At 56.5% G+C, this 18,555-nt stretch overlaps 1 protein-coding gene across 1 annotated transcript in view; it reads right to left on the bottom strand.

The window, feature by feature from the left end:
* The window catches only part of PDE2A (phosphodiesterase 2A), a 70,781-nt gene that overhangs the window by 20,279 nt on the left and 31,947 nt on the right, over positions 1–18,555 (bottom strand). Inside the window, exons 4-9 of the mRNA XM_015557478.1 lie at positions 18,237–18,326; positions 14,494–14,582; positions 6,456–6,568; positions 5,558–5,613; positions 808–867; positions 15–168 (exon numbers count right to left, since the gene is read on the bottom strand). Coding sequence (XP_015412964.1) covers positions 15–168; positions 808–867; positions 5,558–5,613; positions 6,456–6,568; positions 14,494–14,582; positions 18,237–18,326 — 562 coding nt within the window. The remainder of the gene's footprint in view (positions 1–14; positions 169–807; positions 868–5,557; positions 5,614–6,455; positions 6,569–14,493; positions 14,583–18,236; positions 18,327–18,555) is intronic.

The following is an 18,555-nucleotide window of genomic DNA, read 5'->3' as shown; positions in this document are numbered from 1 at the left end:
TGCTGGGTCCTCACCGCACAGTTGCAGGATCTTGCCGTCGTTGTGGGTGTACCCAGCCCGGCCCTTCTGGTCTCCCGCCGTCCCCTCCGGGGGTTTCTGGACAGTTTCGGGGGCCATGCCCGGCCCGCGCTGCTGCAGGGCCTGCACCCTTCGCAGGGCTACCAGGGTCTGGGGCGGGCCAAGCGGTCAGCTAGCCACTTGCCCCACCTTCTCCCCGCCTGCCACTTGCCCCACCTTTTCCCGCGCTCGCCGCCTCGGGACTCTACGCCTGGGCTCCAGCCATTTCCTCTGCCTGCAGTGCCCATCGCCCCCACCACCGTCCGAACCACTCATTCCTCAGCGCTCCACCCTCCCGTGGGCTCCCACTGCCTCTGGAGCGTCCTCCCTCCAGTCTCCACCCCCAGCCCCAGACTCTTCCCAGACAGGACAAGGGCGCTATCTCTGTGTCTCTAGCACTCACAGGGAATTCTAAGTCCTTGTGAAAGTCAGTATGAAATCTCAGGAGAGAGCCTCCCTATCATTATGTAGATAGTCCCCCGTCAGTACTGACAAGATACTGGATTCGCCTTATCTCACCCTAGTAAGGTCAGTGCTTTCCTTATCCTCATTTTCAGATGTGAAACTAACTGGTGCTCAGAGAAGTTAAGTGACTTGCTCAAGGTCACACAGCCCAAAGGTGGCGGACTGGAACCCAGGTCTGTCCAGCTCCCTGGCAAGATCATCTTACCCACTGTGATGAGGGTCTTCAGCAGCCCCCCGCCTACCCCAGGCCTACCCCAGCCCTACCCCAGCCCTAACCCCTCTCACATGCTTCTCCACGGCTTGAAGGCTGCACTCTTGACTGTCACTCAGCTGGCCACAGTGCACCTGGAGGATGTGGGAGAAGAACTAGCTGTGACAGTCCTTAGCCTCCTACCTCTGTCAGAGGGCCCTCCCTCGGCACACACCTGTCCCCACCAGCACATAAACACTCCAGTCTGCGGGCTTCAGAGCGAAGCCTGTCCTTCTGGCCGAGCACAGGCTCCAGGACAGTGCCCTCTTCCAGCAAACCTCCTAGGGCTAATTCAAATAAAAGTGGAACGTGCCCGATCTCTGCCTTTTCAGTCACTGCTCCCTCAACGGCACACTTCAGGTGGACAGTGAAGAAAGGGGGTGACCTGCAACTCCCCTCCATCTCCTGCCTATGGAGCCCTTCGGGACCCAGTTATGGAATCAGTGCTCTTAGGCCAAGCCTCCCATCTCTATCCTTTCTGAGTTGGGGTTTGAACTGCCCCTAAGTCTGGGTAAGAGAAGAAGTCTGACAGCTCTGATGCATCTGCTGTGCCTTAAGAACCTGGGAGGATGGGTGAATAAATGAATGAATGGAGTGATAAAGTGCTTTGATCGAAACGTGAGTCTCACCATCCAGTAAGGCAGGCTTCCACTTGCAGATGAACCGAGGCCCAAAAAGGTTAAGTGACATGCCCAAGGTCACTCAGAAGAAAGGGGCAGGATTGAGACAGTACCGACCACTCTCCCCCACCTTCTCTGCCCGCACCTTCCATTCTCCAGACCCACTCTCATCACCACACACATTAGCCTGTCTCTCGCTAACTTCCCTGTGTCAGTTACCAGAACTCCCCTCAGCCCACCTTTCATACCCCGTGGAGTCCCTTCCCACACCCTTGCTAGAGTGCTTGACACAGAAAAGGAGAAGGACAGGGGGAGGGATGGCAGTCTGGGGACCCACTGCAGGCCCTGCTAGCAAAGATCTCCAATGGCGTCACCAGCTTCTGGTGGTGCCGACTCAGAGCTGCTCATCACCTGCAAGGCACCCCATGGTGGCTGCACTGGGGTTCCCTCCTACATCCTCCCTTCTCACTCAGCAGCTGCCTGCCTGCCTGTGCTCTAGGTCCCCTGCCAGGAGCAGACGGAGAGGAGACCAGCAGGTTCCCAGGAAGCTCACATCTGGCTGGGGCAGGATGGAGCGGGGGATGTGATCGGGAGGTGCAGAACCTCATGCCTGAGGAAGGAGGAGAAGGCAGATGGGGTGGATAGGAACTTAAAGACTGTGGGAGCTTGGCGGGGGCGGGCTGCCTGCCTGTGCTCTAGGTCCCCTGCCAGGAGCAGACGGAGAGGAGACCAGCAGGTTCCCAGGAAGCTCACATCTGGCTGGGGCAGGATGGAGCGGGGGATGTGATCGGGAGGTGCAGAACCTCATGCCTGAGGAAGGAGGGGAAGGCAGATGGGGTGGATAGGAACTTAAAGACTGTGGGAGCTTGGCGGGGGCGGGAGGGGTGGAGGGGGGGCATCCGGAGGCTTCCAGAGCTGGCACTGAGGCATGGGGAGGACAAGTAGAGCCTGAAGAGAGGGGACACTGCAGGCAGGAGCTGTCCTGGCAGTGCTGGGTAGAAGGTGGTACAGGAGATGAGGATCCGGGCAGGAGTGGGGTCCCCTTGCCCCAGGGGGCGGGCCTGGAGTGCCAGGTTAAGGAATTGGACTTTAGCTTGAGGGCCATGGCCTATGGGGTGTAGGGTGAGTTGGAGGAAGCAACACTGGAGGCAGGAAGTCCTGGACAGGGTCTGGTGGGATTGAAGGTTAAGCTCTGGCTGAGGCCCCATCTATGACTCCCATGGGACAGGGAGTTGGAAGAGGCTGGGGCATGGTTCATTTGCACATGATTCATATAAACATTTCGGCATTTCACTGTTAGTAGATGGGGAGGACATCTTGCTTCTTCCCCCTGAACCCATCTCTCAGGAAAAGGGAAGGTCGGGGCCCCTCTAGGGCTATGGAGGCAACCAGTTCCTGGGCTGCCGAAACAGCTTGGTCCCAGTAGAGAGCTGGGAGACTGAACGAGAGCCTCAGAAGGCCAGGGGAAAGGAAGGAATTGTGGAGCCCTCCACCCCCTGGACCTCCCCCGGCCCCAGCACACACTCCTGGCTGCCCCACCCCCTTCCCCACCCACATGTGCACAGTCAAAACTGTACATAGGATACTGAGTTCGAATACCGAAGAGCCATGCACACGCTTCTGCCCCGCCCCCGTATGCAAACACACACACACACACACACACACACACACACACACACACACGGCTTTTTGCTCACCAGCAGAAACACACACTTGCAGGGAGCTTGTCTGGGGCCCAGTGGCAGCCCTGTGGTGGGCACTGGGGCTGCAGAGAGGGTTGAGAACCCAGCAAAGCCCCCATACCTCATCCTCACCAAGTTCAACATGGCTAATCCCCATGCAAGTGGCTGGCACAGTGGGGCAAGGGGGGTGGGGGGTGGGAGCGTGGGCACACATCACACATCAAATGCCAGAGACCAAGTGCCTCCCACTCCTCAAAGGGACTTATTATCCCAGAATTGAAGAACAGAGCCAGACTCTTTCAAAACGAAGAACCTGTAATCAAGGTGCCTGGAGCTGCAAGCTGCAGAGGCCCAGAACTATTTGAGGCTGCCCTGTGCCTGGATGGCATATCTCTCAGAGAGCCTTCCATTGTCCACACTTCCAGCAGGCCCCAATATTCCTTGCAGAGCTCCCTGGTCTCCTTGCTTGCACTTGCCATCATTTGCAATTCTATCCTTATTTTGGTCCCTGGTGTGTCTGTCTCCTGGGCCGCTCTAGACTATGGTCTGTGGAAGCAGGGCCTGTCTGGACTCTGTCATTGCTGTTTGCAGCACCTAGCACACAGTGCCTGGCAGTGCTCGAGAAATATGCCTTCCATCGATGGATGGGTGGATGGGTGGATGGGTGAATATCAGAGAGGGGAATGGGGCTTGTTGAGGAAGGAGCTGGTGAGTCAGTCTTCCCAAAACATCTGCCCTGGGGCAGGCCCTGTACCCTCTGCACCCTCTGCCCTTGGAATCTGGTAGCAGCTGGGAGGGTCAAGGCTGCTGTGCTGCCTCTTGGAGGATGTGAGGTCCTGAGGCCCAGGAGCGCTGGGGTGGAGCAGCAGGACAGGATCCATCAGTTGTATGTGCACTGGGGAGAGGGGTGTCCTGGAGGCGTGCTATGTGAGTAGGAAGGCACAGGCTTGGAGAAGAGGCAGGCCACGAATAATCCATACATCTTTCTAGAGCGTTTCACTGCCAGGCATGTTCAGGAAGGGGAGGGGACAGTTGTTGGGAACTCCTGGTAGCCAAAGTCCCAGGTAGCATCTTGCTCAACAGCAGGCACCTCCACCTCACCAGGATCACACTCTTCCTCCAACACCCCACCATCCTCTCCCCGCCCTGCCTTGCTCATGCTCTGCCCTCAGTCTAGAATACCCTTTCTCTTCTTCTCTGCCTGCAGACGTCCTCCCCGTGCCCAAAGCCCATTCACAGGCCGTCTCCACTGGGAGGCACTCCTTGTGCTCCAGCCTCTGCCACCAAAGCATCCGTATTTATTTCCCTTGGCCAAGAGTGGCCTGAGGCTGTCCCTGCCTTCCTCCAGACGGACAGACTCTGGAAGGCAGACATGGGTCTCACTCCCCTGTCTGCCCTAGCATGCAGCCTGGAGCAGGGGCCAGAGAAGGGTTTTGCTAGAGAGAGTTAAATTCAAGTGCTCTGACTTCACCCCCTCCCCAATACACAACACACACACACACACACACACACACACACACACAGGCCTTTCTCCCCCAGGAGAAGGCTGAAGCCTGACTCCCGGCCCAACCTGAGCCAAGGGGAGCAGCAGTCATGGCAACCATGCTCTTGCCCACAAGACGAACCACCTTCCAGATGTTTTCCTCTGGGAGAGGTTGCTCCTCTACTGATCCAGTCCTCCCAACCCCAACACAGGAAGTCGCTCCTAGGAACCTGACACCCCACACTCTTCCTCAACAAAGGTGGGCTGCCCGCCCGCTGCCTCCCACCTCCTCTTCTGCACATTGGCCCAGCCCTGGAGCTCTTCTAAGAGACCAGCTCTGCACAGATTGGGACTGAAGGAGGGAGGGAAGCAGTGCTCAGAACTCTGCCAACAGCAGATCCATTCCCTGCGGGAACAGAAGCTGGGGGGCGGGAGAAAGCAAGGGGGACGTGTCTCCGTCAGGCAGATGGGACACAGAGGAGACCAAGCCAAGTACCCCTTCCTTCCTCTGCTCTCCCTCCTCTCCCCAAGGGCTCCCCCGACTCCCACCGCCCTCCCCCTCCAGCGGCTCCGGAAAGGTCAGGCGCCTCAGAAACCTTTAATTCTGTTTTAATGAGCTCAGAGGAGTCCCTGGGGGCACAAGGCCAGCTCATTTATCTGTCTGCACCCCAAATCTGTTCCTTATTGAGGTAATGGTGATGTGGGAGTGTTAACCCTTCTGTTCCTGGGATGGGAAAGAGACTCTGAACGGCCCCTCCATATGGGAGAAGGGCCTGCAGAACCCACCCAGCAACTTGGCCCTGCTCATTTAAGGTGGGGCAGAGGGGTGGGGGGTGGGAGAAGCCCCAGACCCCCACTTTCTACAACTCCAGCCCAGCCTGCTGCTCTCAACACACACATACACACACACACACACACACACACACACACACACAGGGCTCCACCCACCGCTCCCTCCCCTGCTGTCCTCTTCCCCATCCCACCCTACAAGGGCTCTTACCAAGATGACGGCTGCCACAGCCCCAGCCTCCTTGTCCACCAGCGGTATGACCAGCACTGAGGGGGAGAGGGCAATGAGGTGGTCCTGCGGGGCCAGTGAGGCTCAGGAGACTGAGCCAGGACCCAGGGAGGGAGACAAAGACACAGAGAGAGAGAGAGCCTGGGACAGAGACACAGAGAGACCCAGAGACCCAGAGAGACAGAGGGGAGTCCTGAGGCGGCGACAAAAACAGCCACAGCGAAGACCCTTGCATGGAGGGAAACCCCCTCACTTGACAACCTTCTTGTGATCCTCCCAGCAACCCTGAGCGGGAGGCAGGCAGGTGAGGCTGAGCACCCCTAGTTTACAGATTGGGAAACTGAAGTCCAGAAAGGGGAAGTGACTTGCCCAAGATCACACAGCAAGTCAGGTCTCCTGACTCCCAGTCCTGTGCACTTTCCACATCGAGACAGAGGACAGAGACCTAGAGAGACTGAGACACGAGGCAGAGAGACATGGCGGACAGGGGGCATGGAGAGGAAGAGAGAGAAAAACAGAGAGAGTGACAGAGAGAGCATGACAACAGCCACAGCCCATCTAGCGACAGGCACAAACACATCATCACGGCGGCCACCGGCCACCGAGCCCTAGTAGGTGGAAGCCCTTAACATGCGTTATCTTATTTGCTCTTCCTTGCAACACCCCCTCAAAGTAGGTTCTGTTGTCCCCATTTTACAGATCATGAAACTGAGGCTCAGAGAGGTTAGTAGCATACTAGAGAGAGAATTAGATGGAGGGATTGCTACAGACACAGAGCAAAGGAAAGAAGGAGACCAAGAGATGAACACAGGAGACAGACATGAACTGGGGAGCAGGGGTCACCGTTTCTCCTTGCCCCTGCCCAGCTCCCAGCCCTTACCTTGGGTGTCAGGAGCCAGTGGGGCCACCAGCTTGGCCAAAGGCTTCCCAGGGAGGTCCGAGATGCTGCCCAGCCCATTGCAGCCCAGCCGCTTCTGGGAGGTCACAGCCTCTCTGCAAAAAAAAAAGGAAGACCCCACCTCTCAGCCCCTGGATCAAAGAGAACAATCCCTGGCCCAGGGACACACAGCAGGCTGGGCCCTGCATGTCTGCAAAGATCTGGACAAGTTGACCTGCTGCAGGGCAGATGCGAGGTGGGGGGGGGGGGATAAAAGAGTCGGGGACCCCAGTCAGCTACAGTCCAGCCTCCGGTGCCTCTTGCTGGTAGATACTGGAAAGGTATGCCAGGGGCCAGCACAAATCCCCAAAGCAAGGAAAGCAAGGGCTTGGAGCTAGGCTGCCTGGGTTAAATCTCACCGTGGCTACCACTTGACCTTGGGTGAGTGACCTATCCTCTCCGAGCCTCCTGGATAACCATCATAACTAAAACTTATCAGATCTTTATGCTGTGAACAGTCCAAGCAAATTACATAGATGAGCTCAGAATTCCCAACTATCCTCCGAATTAAATAGCATCATCATCTCCATTTGCAGGTGGAGGAACTAAGGTACCAAGAGGTTAAGGAACCTGTCCAAGATTGCATGGCTAATAAGTGGTAGAGCCAGATCTGAACCCAGCCAGCTGGCACCAGAACCCATACTCCTAACCAGTAATGCTTGAACCTTCCTAAAGACCTATGCGGGGTGGAGGGTGGGGTGAGCCTCCAAGAGGGAGTTGGCATGAATATTGGGGAGGCAAAGGGCATAGATGTGATGGAGGGAAGGGGTGGTAGATGGGGAAGAATGAGTTTCTCTCTGCCCTCATCACACATGCCATCTTCCCCCTCCCCCCATCCCAGCCTCTGGCTCTTCCTACTTAATTAAGTGCCTGATTTTTCACCAAATGTTACTCCCTGATGATTAATTGTCCTGGGTTCCTCATCTCTCATGCTGCCTCCACTTAATTGCGTTTGTAGGAACTGCTTGGCCTAGCTAGAAGAGCAGCTTGGGGTGGGGTGGGGGAGGGGTGGAACTCCTGTGTGTGGGGGGAGGTCACGAAGGGGAGACCAGCAAACGTCAGATGAAGAAAAGAGAGCTGGGAGCCTGAAAGGCTCCCCAACAGCAGCGAGAGAAGTTGAAGACCCAAGAGGCTGAGCATCTCCAGCGGGTCACGTGGCCTTCTGAACCAGACTGTTCGCGCAGATGCGAGGTGTCAGACGCTATAAGGACCAGGGGTGTCTCCCACCTCCCAGCCCTCACACCCTGGACCTATAAGGCTCCTGGTATGCTGGGCGCCCGTTCTGGGCTGAGACTGTGCCAATCCTCCCAGGAAGGAATAGAAATCTAGGGTGGCAGGAGGGCAATGGCAGCCACGCTTTCTGATGACTAAATTGATAAAGGCTGGGACTTCATGGAGACAGGGGCCTGGCCTTGGTAACCCTTAGCCAAACCCCCTGTGGACCCCTCCTAGCCACTTGGCCTGGGACAGTCTGGTGATTGGGCAGCCACAAGGTGGCGCTGGTCCCTGCGTGGCTGGTTAGTGGACTCCGCAGCTTCCTTCCACTGACCCCTGACTCTCCACTTCCAATCCCACCCCACCCCACCCCGGGACCCAGGGCTGCCGTGGCCTCCCTCTTCCTCCCAACCTCCAACAAAGGACCCTGATGAAGTAATCTAGCCTCAATTTTTCTTCTGCACAAAACACCTTCCTTTGCGCTGATGGCCTCGTGACTCTCCAGCTCCCCTCCCCTGAGCTCCAGACGTCCAAAGGCCTCCTGGAGGCTTTCCTGTGGGCCCCTGAGATCGCCAAAGACACCCAGGCCCAATCCGAACTTACCCTTGCCACCACCACCTCCAAGTGGCACAGCCATCCACTGGGTCCCTTGCCTCCCTCTTGCTCACCTCCCCCAGCCAATGGGTGAGTCACCTCCCAGGCATCTCTCACAACGGTCCCCTGCTCCCATCGCAAGCTACTCCCCAGCTCCTACAGAGCCACCCCTCCCCTGACCTGCAGCAACCTCTCGCCTGGTCTCCGGCCTCCTGTCAGGTCCCTTAGATCCACTCCTCATACTAGAGCCAGAGCAAGTTTTCTCAACGAAATGCTTATGGGGAAATTCTACTTGAAGTCTTTCATTCCATGGAGTGTTTACTCCGGGTCCTTCTGGGTCAAGTTTGGTACTGAGGACTGGGATGAGAAGAGGAGGCAGATATATGCCTGACGCTTAGCGTCCCAATGTCGCGCAGGGACTGATGCAGGCCCGTGGCCGAGGGCGGGAGTGAGGGCTCTGACAAAGGGAGGAAGAGTGGGCCCAGCCTAGCCAGGTGCCGGACGGAAGTGGGGTCCAGAAGGCTTCCTGGAGGAGGAGATGCCGCAGCTGAGTCCTCAAGGGCACGCAGACAGGAAGGAATGCGCAGGCAGAGGGCACTGCATGTGCAAAGGCTTGGAGGAGGGGAAGAATGAGTGTCTGCTGGACGGTCCAACTGCAAGGAGTTGGTCTGGCTGGACAGCAGGAGGGGGACCAGGGCCCTGAGGGCAGTGGGAGACCCCGAGGGACTCCAGCAGGGGTAGGTAAAGGTCAGGTTTGATGGGTGGCTGCTGGGAAAAATCTCACCAACAGGGAGAATCGGGGAGACCAGAAGCCCAGTCTGAGTGAGCACCCCATAGTCGCAGCGCTCCCGGGACAGCAGAGGGGGGAGGCTGGGCTGGGGCAGGTCAGCCTGGTCTGGGCCCAGATCGCCCTCTGAGTGCGGGGGCATCAAGGATCCTCAGTCCTCGGGGTCCCACACGTGGCACCTTGCTCTGTAACCTGCCCTCCCTGACCCAGCCACGTTCCGTGGCCCCAGACAGGCCATGCTCACCTCAACCCACCCCCATTCGAGCCCCTTTCCTCTGCTGTGTCTTTCCCAGAACTGCTGTCTCCACCCCAGATGGGGGTGGGGGCTTCATGAACTGCTCACACCCCAGATGGTTCTCTCCTTAACTTAGAGCCCCCACCGGCCTGCCTCCTGACTCCCCCACCCCGCTGCTCCCCTGCTCCCTCTCCAGGCTGATGGGGTTGAGGGGACTCCACCCCCTGGGCCAGCTGTCCACGTCGGAGGCTAATGAATGACTCAGCCCTGGGCGCCGGGTGGTCATGCCCCACTGAAGATAAAGACAGATGGGCACAGAGGGCAGAGAGGAACGGGTGTGGATTTTATGACAGTTCCGTCCCTTTAACAACTATTTGTTTAGTGGAAAGAGTAGGCGGAAAGGCTTTCTGTTGGTGGGGCCAATGGTCTGGAAAGAGCTGGGTGTCCAGGCCCCCTTCCACTCTTCTGAGACCTTTGTTTGGTGTGACCCCAAGCCTGTACTGACATCCCTCCTCCCACCCTCAACTGCACTCTGACCTCTCATCTCTCTCAGAGACAAATTACGGTTCAAGCCAGGCCCTGGGCCCTGCGCTCCCTCTCCCTCTCCCAGAGTGTGAGGCTCCAGAGATGGGAACAGACTATTCCCTGCGTCCCCTGAGACAAATCAGGGGGACGTCAGATTCTGTGGCGAGAGGGAACCAGCTCTGAGGAAGGAATTTCTCAAGGCTGGGCCTGGGACCCCGAAGTGCTAGGGGAAGTAGACGAGCAGCTGGGGCTCGTGTGGGCGGCGTCTCCATTGTAGCTGAAAGGCCCTAGATTTCGCTGCACTCAGCAGTGGGTAATCAGAGGCTTTAAGATGGCAGGAAACACAATAAGAAGAGGAAAGTGGCGGGGCTGGGGACCGAAATAGTCTGGGAGATAGAAGCAAGGCACCAAGACGAGGCGGGCGGGGAGCCTTCCAGGAAGCCTTTCACCCAGGCAGGCCTCCAGGATTCCCTCCCCTCCAGTCCCGAGGCCCCTTGCAGCCCTTAGAATCCAGAGCTGGGCCTGCCCGCAGATGCCAGTGTTCGATCCTCTCATGTCAGGGAAGTCAGACTGAGGCCCAGGGAGGGTGCACGAGATTGTAATTGCAGCCATGTTGTCCGGGATCCCAGATCTCCCCACTCCCAGCCCACGGTTCTGCTTGTGGACAGAACCACTACGGCCCAGACAGACACCTTTTCTGAAAATTGGATCTTCCTTGGTGCCAGGGAACATGGAGCAGACCTCCTAGAGCAGTGGTTCTCAACCTTCCTAATGCCGCGACCCTTTCATACAGTTCCTCATGTTGTGGTGACCCCCGACCATAAAATTATTTTCGTTGCTACTTCATAACTGTAATTTTGCTCCTGTTATGAATCGACATGTAAATATCTGATATGCAGGATGTATTTCCATTGTTACAAATTGAACATAATGAAAGCATAGTGATGAATCACTATTATATACGTGTTTTCCGATGGTCTTAGGCGACCCCTGTGAAAGGGTCGTTCGACCCCCAAAGGGGTCACGACCCACAGGTTGAGAACCGCTGTCCTAGAGGGCCTCCGTCTGGGGCCTGGAAGAGAAGTGAAATGCGGGCTGGTCCAGATGGAGACGGCAGGTGGGACTTTGCAGAGAAGGAGGGAGCACATCGAGCACGGCGTGGAGGGGGCGGGCAGGAAACCCAGACACACGGGGAGGATAGGGTGCGCCGGGCGCCTGCAAGCCCCAGGAGTGGAGGGTGTTGGGTCAGAAATAGTAATCATGCTCCGCTAACCGTGATTTCTGTTCTGATTACAGAAAGCACCTTCTAACCTGGCTGAGGGCTTACAGCCTGGGACATGGGAGTTAAACTGGGAACGAGAAGGAGGTCCATTCTCCTGATCTGAGAACTGCCTATTACCGTGGCAAGGCGCATTGCCTGTAACCTGTGACCATTCTACCCATTCTTCTTTTTTTTTTTTAAATCCTTTTCTTTTCTTTTTTAAATATATTTTATTGATTTTTCACAGAGAGGAAGGGAGAGAGACAGAGAGTTAGAAACATCGATGAGAGAGAAACATCGATCAGCCGCCTCCTGCACATCTCCCACTGGAGATGTGCCCGCAACCCAGGTACATGCCCTTGCCCGGAATCGAACCTGGGACCTTTCAGTCCGCAGGCCGATGCTCTATCCACTGAGCCAAACCGGTTTCGGCCATTCTACCCATTCTTATTCCTTTCGCCTACTGCCCCATGCCTATAATTCCTTTTGCCCGCTTCCCCTGGTAATCTTTGTCCTTCTGCCCAATAGAAGCAGCTGGCTTATTGGGGGGGCGGGGGCGGGTAGAGAATATTTTCATGGATGACCTGCTGCCCTCCCATCCTGCCGACATTATTAGAATCAACGCTCATGTGTGATTCAACCCTGTCTCTGCTGAATTGACAGGCAGCCCGGACGCATTGGTGGTCCAGTTTCAGGGGCACTGGCAGGAGGGGCTGGGTAGCTGGTGACCCTCTCACTGCCCCGTGGCCCGTCTCCTCCCTGCCTCCCCACACTGCCCGGAGCCCATTCTCTGCCTTTCCTCTTGGCCTTATCGCTTTATGATCCGCCTCCACGTCACACCTGCTGCTGTTTGCCAGCCCTCCAGGGTTTCCTGGAGGAGCACCCCCTGCACTGGGCACTGCCAGAGCCTCAGGCTCCACCTCGGCCGGGGCAGGTGCCTCAGCCTCCTGTTGGGGCCAGCGCCACAGATCGCCCCTGGAAGTACCCTGTAACCAACCCCACCCACTTTCTAGAAAAAGACTGAGGCCAGAGGGAAGTAATTTTCTCAAGATCACCCACTAAGTACATGTATTGGGACGTGGGGCTGGAGGGCCACCAGCAATCCCTGAGCTCCTACTATGTGCTGGGCATTATGACAGCACAGGCCTGTCTGACCCCATCCCAGTCTGACTCCTCCACATACCTATGTATCAGCCCTAGGGGGGGATGCGGGCTCACCACCAGACGGGGGGTAGAGTGCAGATTTCACCCCAGTCTTTGCCAGCCTGAATGAACTTTGATCTCCAAGTCCTAAGAGATGGCCCTCTCCCGTCACCCCTCACCTACCTTACCTCCTGGGGCTCCTGGATTTCTGAGCCCCGTCTCCCAGCAGACACTGGTCTCTCCCTCCCCACTGAACTCTAGGCTAATTGAAACATTCCCTCTTATCTCTCTTTTTTTTTTTTTTTGGCCTTTCCCAAAGGCTTCACTGAGTCTGCAGTGGCTGGGGGTAGGAGGATGAAAGGATCCGAGCCCCCTCTGAGATGCCGGGACTGCAGACCCCATCCCCAGCAGCAGAACGTCTGAGGGGAGTGTCTGCAGCCTCAGGAGGGGCAGAGTGAAGCCTGCAGGATGCTCCTTCCACCTGCTGTGCCCCTCTCCCAGGAAGGCCTTCTTTGCTGCTCTGAAGAGACTTCCTGGATAGCGCAAGCTCATATTAAGCAAAATTCTTGAGAATTAGGGGTGAGGGTGCTGGCTCAGAGGAGAAGAGAGGACATTATAGCATTTTTTCTTCTTGAGATGCCAGAGATCTTCCGGTCCCTGTCCTGCCATCTTACAGCTGGGCCAGTAGAGACCAGAGAGGGACATGGCTGGCTTGGTTCTCCCAGCCCTTGGGAGGAGTTGTCAGGAAATGCTGAAGGGGAGACTGCCACCCAGCCTGGAGGCCACCCCCTGCACTGGGCACTGCCAGAGCCTCACGCTCAGGGGAAGTGGAATGGGAGAGCAGAAGGTGGGAAGGCCCTGGGGTATTGGAGAGACGCCAGCCCGTTCCATAGGGAAGAGCTGAGGGAGAGACCAGCATCCTGGAATCCAGGGTTCCAAGTGCCAGGACCACCAGCAAGCCCAGCCTGCGGACCTCCAGCATCCCCAAAGAGCAATTCTTCCCGTGGCACCTGCGAAAGGTGAGTATCGTGCCAGCCTCAGCTTCTACCTGAAAAAGCCACAGCTCTGGACCTCCCGGCCTGCTGGGAAAGCTCTCCCCCAGGGAGTGAAGTGCTGCCTTCCAGTAACATGCCTGCCCCCCAACCCATGTGCTCACTCAGCCCCCAGATTCCGACCCAGGGCTCCCTGGCCCTTGATGGCCCTGGGGTGCTTGAAGTCAGTGAGCACATCCTCCGTGCCCTGCCCTCCTCTGGACCCGCAATCCTGCCTGTCAACACTTTCTCATCTGACAAGTTCCACTTCCCCTCATTGTTCCCTGAATGGCCAGTAGCCAAGAGACCATGTCCCAGGCCTGGCTCTCTGCCTCCCACTAGGTATGTGGCATTGGGCACATCTCACGATGTTTGGCCATCCGGAAAGTAGGAGGCTGAATTCAATAGGCTCAGAGGTGTCAGGGGACCATCGGGCATCAAGCCCATGTTCCTGAAGTCAGTGATTCCAACATTCTGTCATAATGAAAACACAACCAGGCATTTATCCTTCATACAGTTTTAAGTGCTTTACAAATGTGTTAAACTCATTTAGTCCTCCCAACAACCCTATGAGGTAAGTACTATTATTATCACCATTTCACAAACAAGAAAACCTGGGGCACAGAGAGGTTGAGTGTCTTGCCTTAGGTTGTTCAGCTAGTAAATGGGGAGCTGGGATTCAAACCCAGGCAGGTGGGCTCCAGGACCCACTGCAGGACAGTGCCTGTGAGCTCTGTTCTCAGATGCCCGCGCACTCCTGCAGGTCCCGCACTCCGTGACTCCAAACTCTGTGATGCTGTGGTTCTGTGAGTGTGAGAACCTTCAGGCGGTTTTCCTAGCCTGCCGGGTTCTAAATGACAAACTGTAACCCTGACATTCTGGGACTCGGCTCTGAGGAGGCCGCGGCAATTTACCAGAGCTTTCTGGGAGAAAACCTACCAGTTGGCACTTTCCCAGTGTCATCCATTCTTCCAACCGACACAAAAGGAGACATTGCTTCTCCCCTCTCTGCTGGAGTCAGTGACCCAGCCAAGGAACCGCACCTGTGTCCACTCAGGACCTTACTGCAGGAGGGGCTGGGAAGCTGAGGTCAAGGTTAGATGGGGAGGTCAGACCAGAGGACTTTGAAAGGTGCCCAGCCCTGAGATCCTTGGCCATGAGGGAAAGCAACAGGATGGAGGATAGCTCACCGGACTTTTCCCTCCTGGGGCAGCTCATGGGGAGGGTCCTCACACACCAGCCGGGACTCCCTGTCCAGAAGGTAGGTGTAGACTGTTTCCTAAAACAGAAGACGCTCATGAGACTGCGTAGAGGCCCTCCCAGCTGCCCACTTCCAGCCTGTACACAGTTCCAGGTACCAGGGTCAGGGACCCTCTGGGAGTGGGCTCAAGCATCTGATGGGTTTACTCCCCAGGTAATTCTAACATGTAGTCAGGGTGGAAAAACTCCCCTATGAACTTACCATTTCACTGTCTCCTCTTGGAAGGGGTTCTGGACAGGCAGTGCTCTATGACCCTGCTGGCTTTTCTTACCTATCACCCTAAATCCAAGGTGTAGGGAGGGAGTCTGAAGGGCTGAAGGGCAGGCAACCCTCCCCTCACACACCTGGCATGTTTCCTTGCTGTGACTCCAGCCTCAACAAACAATAACTCTGTGTCCACTCAGGGCCTTACTGCAGGAGGGGCTCAGAATGTCCCGGAAGCTTCCCTCTTACCTCAGAGACATAAACAACTCTACAAGAAACCACACACTGTGATCCAATCTGGGAGGGCTTCCTGGAGGAAGTGACCTTAAAGCTGTAACTTGTATGGAAATTAGACTCATGCAGGGAGTGGGTGAAGCACAGAAGAATGGCTTCTGGGCTGAGTGGCAGGTATGTAGGTGTGGAAGTACTGAGCATTTATGGAACAGACAGTGAGGGTAGGTGCACAGGAGGTGGGCTTGGGGTCAGCAGGGGCTGAGCTGGAAGGGCCTGTAAACCAAGCTGGAGCTGGATGCCAGGGGCTGCTGCCCGGTGGAGGGCTGTGGGGTGAGCCCTGAGAGACAGGAGCAGATTTGTATTTTGTAATGATCACTCCCCAGAGTGAGATCAAAGCTCTGCTCAAACATTGTCCAGTCCAAGGGCCCAGAGCAGTCTCAGCCTCAGTATCAGTCTGGGAAAAATCAGTTGCCTTCAGTGACCCACACGCAAAAATCCACATCCTCCCCAGGTGGGACTGGCTGCTCTTAGGGATCTACAACCAACTCCCATTCAGCGCAGCCTTATAGAGCACCTCCACTGCCCACACTGCATGACGAGGGAGGCCCAGAGATGCCAGTGTGTCCAGCAGAGCCCCTGCCCCAGTGAGGGGGCATGCATGTGCTCAGCTAAGTATCCCCAGGGGCATTGTTTTCTCAGTGGCAGAACAGGGACCTCCCTTCTCTGCTGTTGGTATCAGGGAGGGCTCCTGGAGGAGGTGACATTAGAGCTAGGTGTTGAAGGCCCACCTTCAGTAAGCGTGAAGTCCTTGGTAAAAGCAGTTGCTTTTCATGACTATGAGCCCATAATCCTGCCAGTCACTCTTGTTGCCTTTGGCTGTCCCCAGCCAGCCCTGACCCTCTCCCAACCCCCAGGAGATGGCCTATCCTCCTTCCAGAGAACCCACGCCAGACACAGTATGGTGTGGGCTGGGGATGATAGGACCTGAAGGGAGTGGGAGGGGCAGACATAGGCAAGGCCTGGAGCCCCCTTGGCCTCCTGGGTGAGGGTCCAGGCGGGGAGTTCAGGGATGAAGAAGTCAGTGGGAATGAGGCCACCCACTCCTCCTACTGCAGGCCATATTGTCACCTGGCTCTTTTAGCAGCCTAAGCGGGGCCTGTGCGATTTGTCCCTAAGAGAGTGAGACCCCACAGCACCCAGAGTCACACAGAGAGTCCTTCCCTGGCAGAGAGAGGGGTGGATGATCCGGGGTGGGGAGGCAGAGAGGACAGCTCCTCACTTCATTTCCGGTTGTCCCTCTGCCTCCCACACCCTCACTCTCAGCCTCTGGGTTAAAATTAGCTGCGTTTATTGAAGAGAAGAAAGGAACAGTTCCAGACACACCAGCACCATCTGCATTCGGGGCTGCCTGCCACAATGGGTGCTGATGAGGGAGCCAGGTGCTAGCGGCTGTCCTCACTGGGGGAGGGGGGAGAGGAACGGAGGCGGAGTAGACCTTCGATCTCCCCCATCAGTGTGGAGGCAGAGTAGACCTTCGATCTCCCCCATCCACTCTTTGAAGGCTGAGCCCTTCCGTGCTTTCCAGCCAAAGCCAGGGCTTCCCTAGCTCAAACAGGCCTCTTGGATGAACCAAAGTAGAGACATTACCTACTGTTCCAGGAACCTAGTCACCTGGATCACAGCTGTCTTTCCAGGACCCAGTGGGCATAACTAGGCACCCTGCCTGTGAAGGTCTGGCCAGTCACCCCTGCCTCCCCCTCCCTGGACAGCCTCAATGGCCACAGAGGGGCCAGGCAGCCTTGTGGATGCTGACTTGCCAGCCTCCCCACCCCCTCCTTTCCAGATGTGTCTCCACCCCGGGCCAGATGTTGCCTCAGTCCCATCCTTCTCAGGGAGGATTTATTTTTGAGTGCCAACACACCACCCACTTCCTGCCAATTTCACGCTCAGTAAAGCTCACTGTTCAGCCCTCCTCCTGGGCTCTGAACTTCTAGGAGGTTCTGAGAAGGCAGAGCTGAGGAGAGAGAATGGGGGTGCTTAGGTGCCAAGCCCCATGTGTCCCTGTCATGCTGTGTGACCTAGGGGGAAGCACCTGCCTCTCTGGGCCTTAGGTGGTGTATCCATCAAGCAGACTCAGACACAATTGACCCTAGGGTGGGTCACCTTCTGAATTACCCGCTTTTCCTGGAGCAGAGGTTGCCCTTGGCTGGTATCTAGAGTAGAGTCTTCATTCCAGGCTATGGGGACTCAATTTAGGCATCTCCTCCTCCAGGAAGTCTTCCGTGCCCCTTAGGCTGGGTCAGACCTCCCCCTCCGGATTGACAGTCCTCTGCTTCCTTCCCTCTATCTGGCGCAACTGAGACTCTGCTGCTTTGGGTCCTGAGGGCCAGTTTATCCATCTACTGCCCAAAGGAGGGACAGTGACCATCGGAGCCAGGTTGGGGAGTGGCCTGGGGCCGCTGAAGAGGGTCAAAGTTTCCTCACCAAGACACTCTGGGCTCGGGCAACCGTTGTGACAGGTGACCATAGGCCCTGGCAACCTCCCTCTTTTGTGGAGATCACTTTAACTGGGCACAGATCCATTCATCGAGGCTGAGCCCCATTCCAGCACCTCCCAGACCGAGCATCTAGGAAGTTCTGCATGTCTGCCCTCCACTCCTCCTGCCGTACGTATTCCAAAGGCCACCTGCTGCCACTGTGTCCTAGCTGCTATCCGACCTGGGTGAATACCTTCCATTATCTGAGACATGACCTTTTCAGCTAAGCTCAAAGGCGCCTTCTGTCTCCAACATTCCAGGATCGCTATGTAAGCTCATCCTTTAGGGTTGAGCTTCAGCCCTCCTCCTCCAGGAAGCCCTCTCCAAACACTCAACCATGAAGACTTCCCCATGAGAGTCCTCTTAAATCCTCACCTGAGGTTATTTTTTCCATTGGTTTTTAAGAGAGTGGAAGGGAGGGCGAGAGACAGAGCGAGAGAAACATCGAAGTGAGAGAGACACACCCATTGGTTGCCTCCCGCACACATCCCAACTGGGTCTGGGAATTGAGCCTGCAACCAAGGCATGTGCCCCTGACCGGAATGGAACCCAGGACCCTTCAGTCCTTGGGCTGACACTCTATCCACTGAGCCAAATAGGCTAGGGCCTCTTCCTTCTTTCTTGACCCCGTGTGAGGTGCAGCAAGATGCTGGGCAAAGGTTTGGGGGGCAGGGGGAATGTGAAGCCAGGTACCTACCACTCCGGGGAGCACAGCGGAGAGGGCCTCCTTGACAGCCCTGCGCAAGCCCACGACGTCGATGGCAGAGCCCAGGCCCAGCAAGGCATCCTGGAAGAGAAGAAAGGGCAGTGAGGGCCTTTGCCAGGCAGAGCCAAAGGCTCCCAGACACTGGGATCCAGGATCTTAGGGCCTCAGAACACAACAAGTCTTCAGGCCCTTGCATGTCCAAGTCCACTCGTCTTCCAGATGGGAAAACCGGGTGCTCAGAGCAGGACCGTGGACCTAGCAAAGAACTCACAGTGAGTCAAGAGGTAAGTTTAGACTAAATCTCAGGTCT

Source organism: Myotis davidii, unplaced genomic scaffold (assembly GCF_000327345.1).
Source record: "Myotis davidii unplaced genomic scaffold, ASM32734v1 scaffold169, whole genome shotgun sequence".
NCBI lineage: Eukaryota > Metazoa > Chordata > Mammalia > Chiroptera > Vespertilionidae > Myotis > Myotis davidii.
Note: the sequence above shows the minus strand (reverse complement) of the source record. Positions and strands in the feature narration are given on the sequence as shown.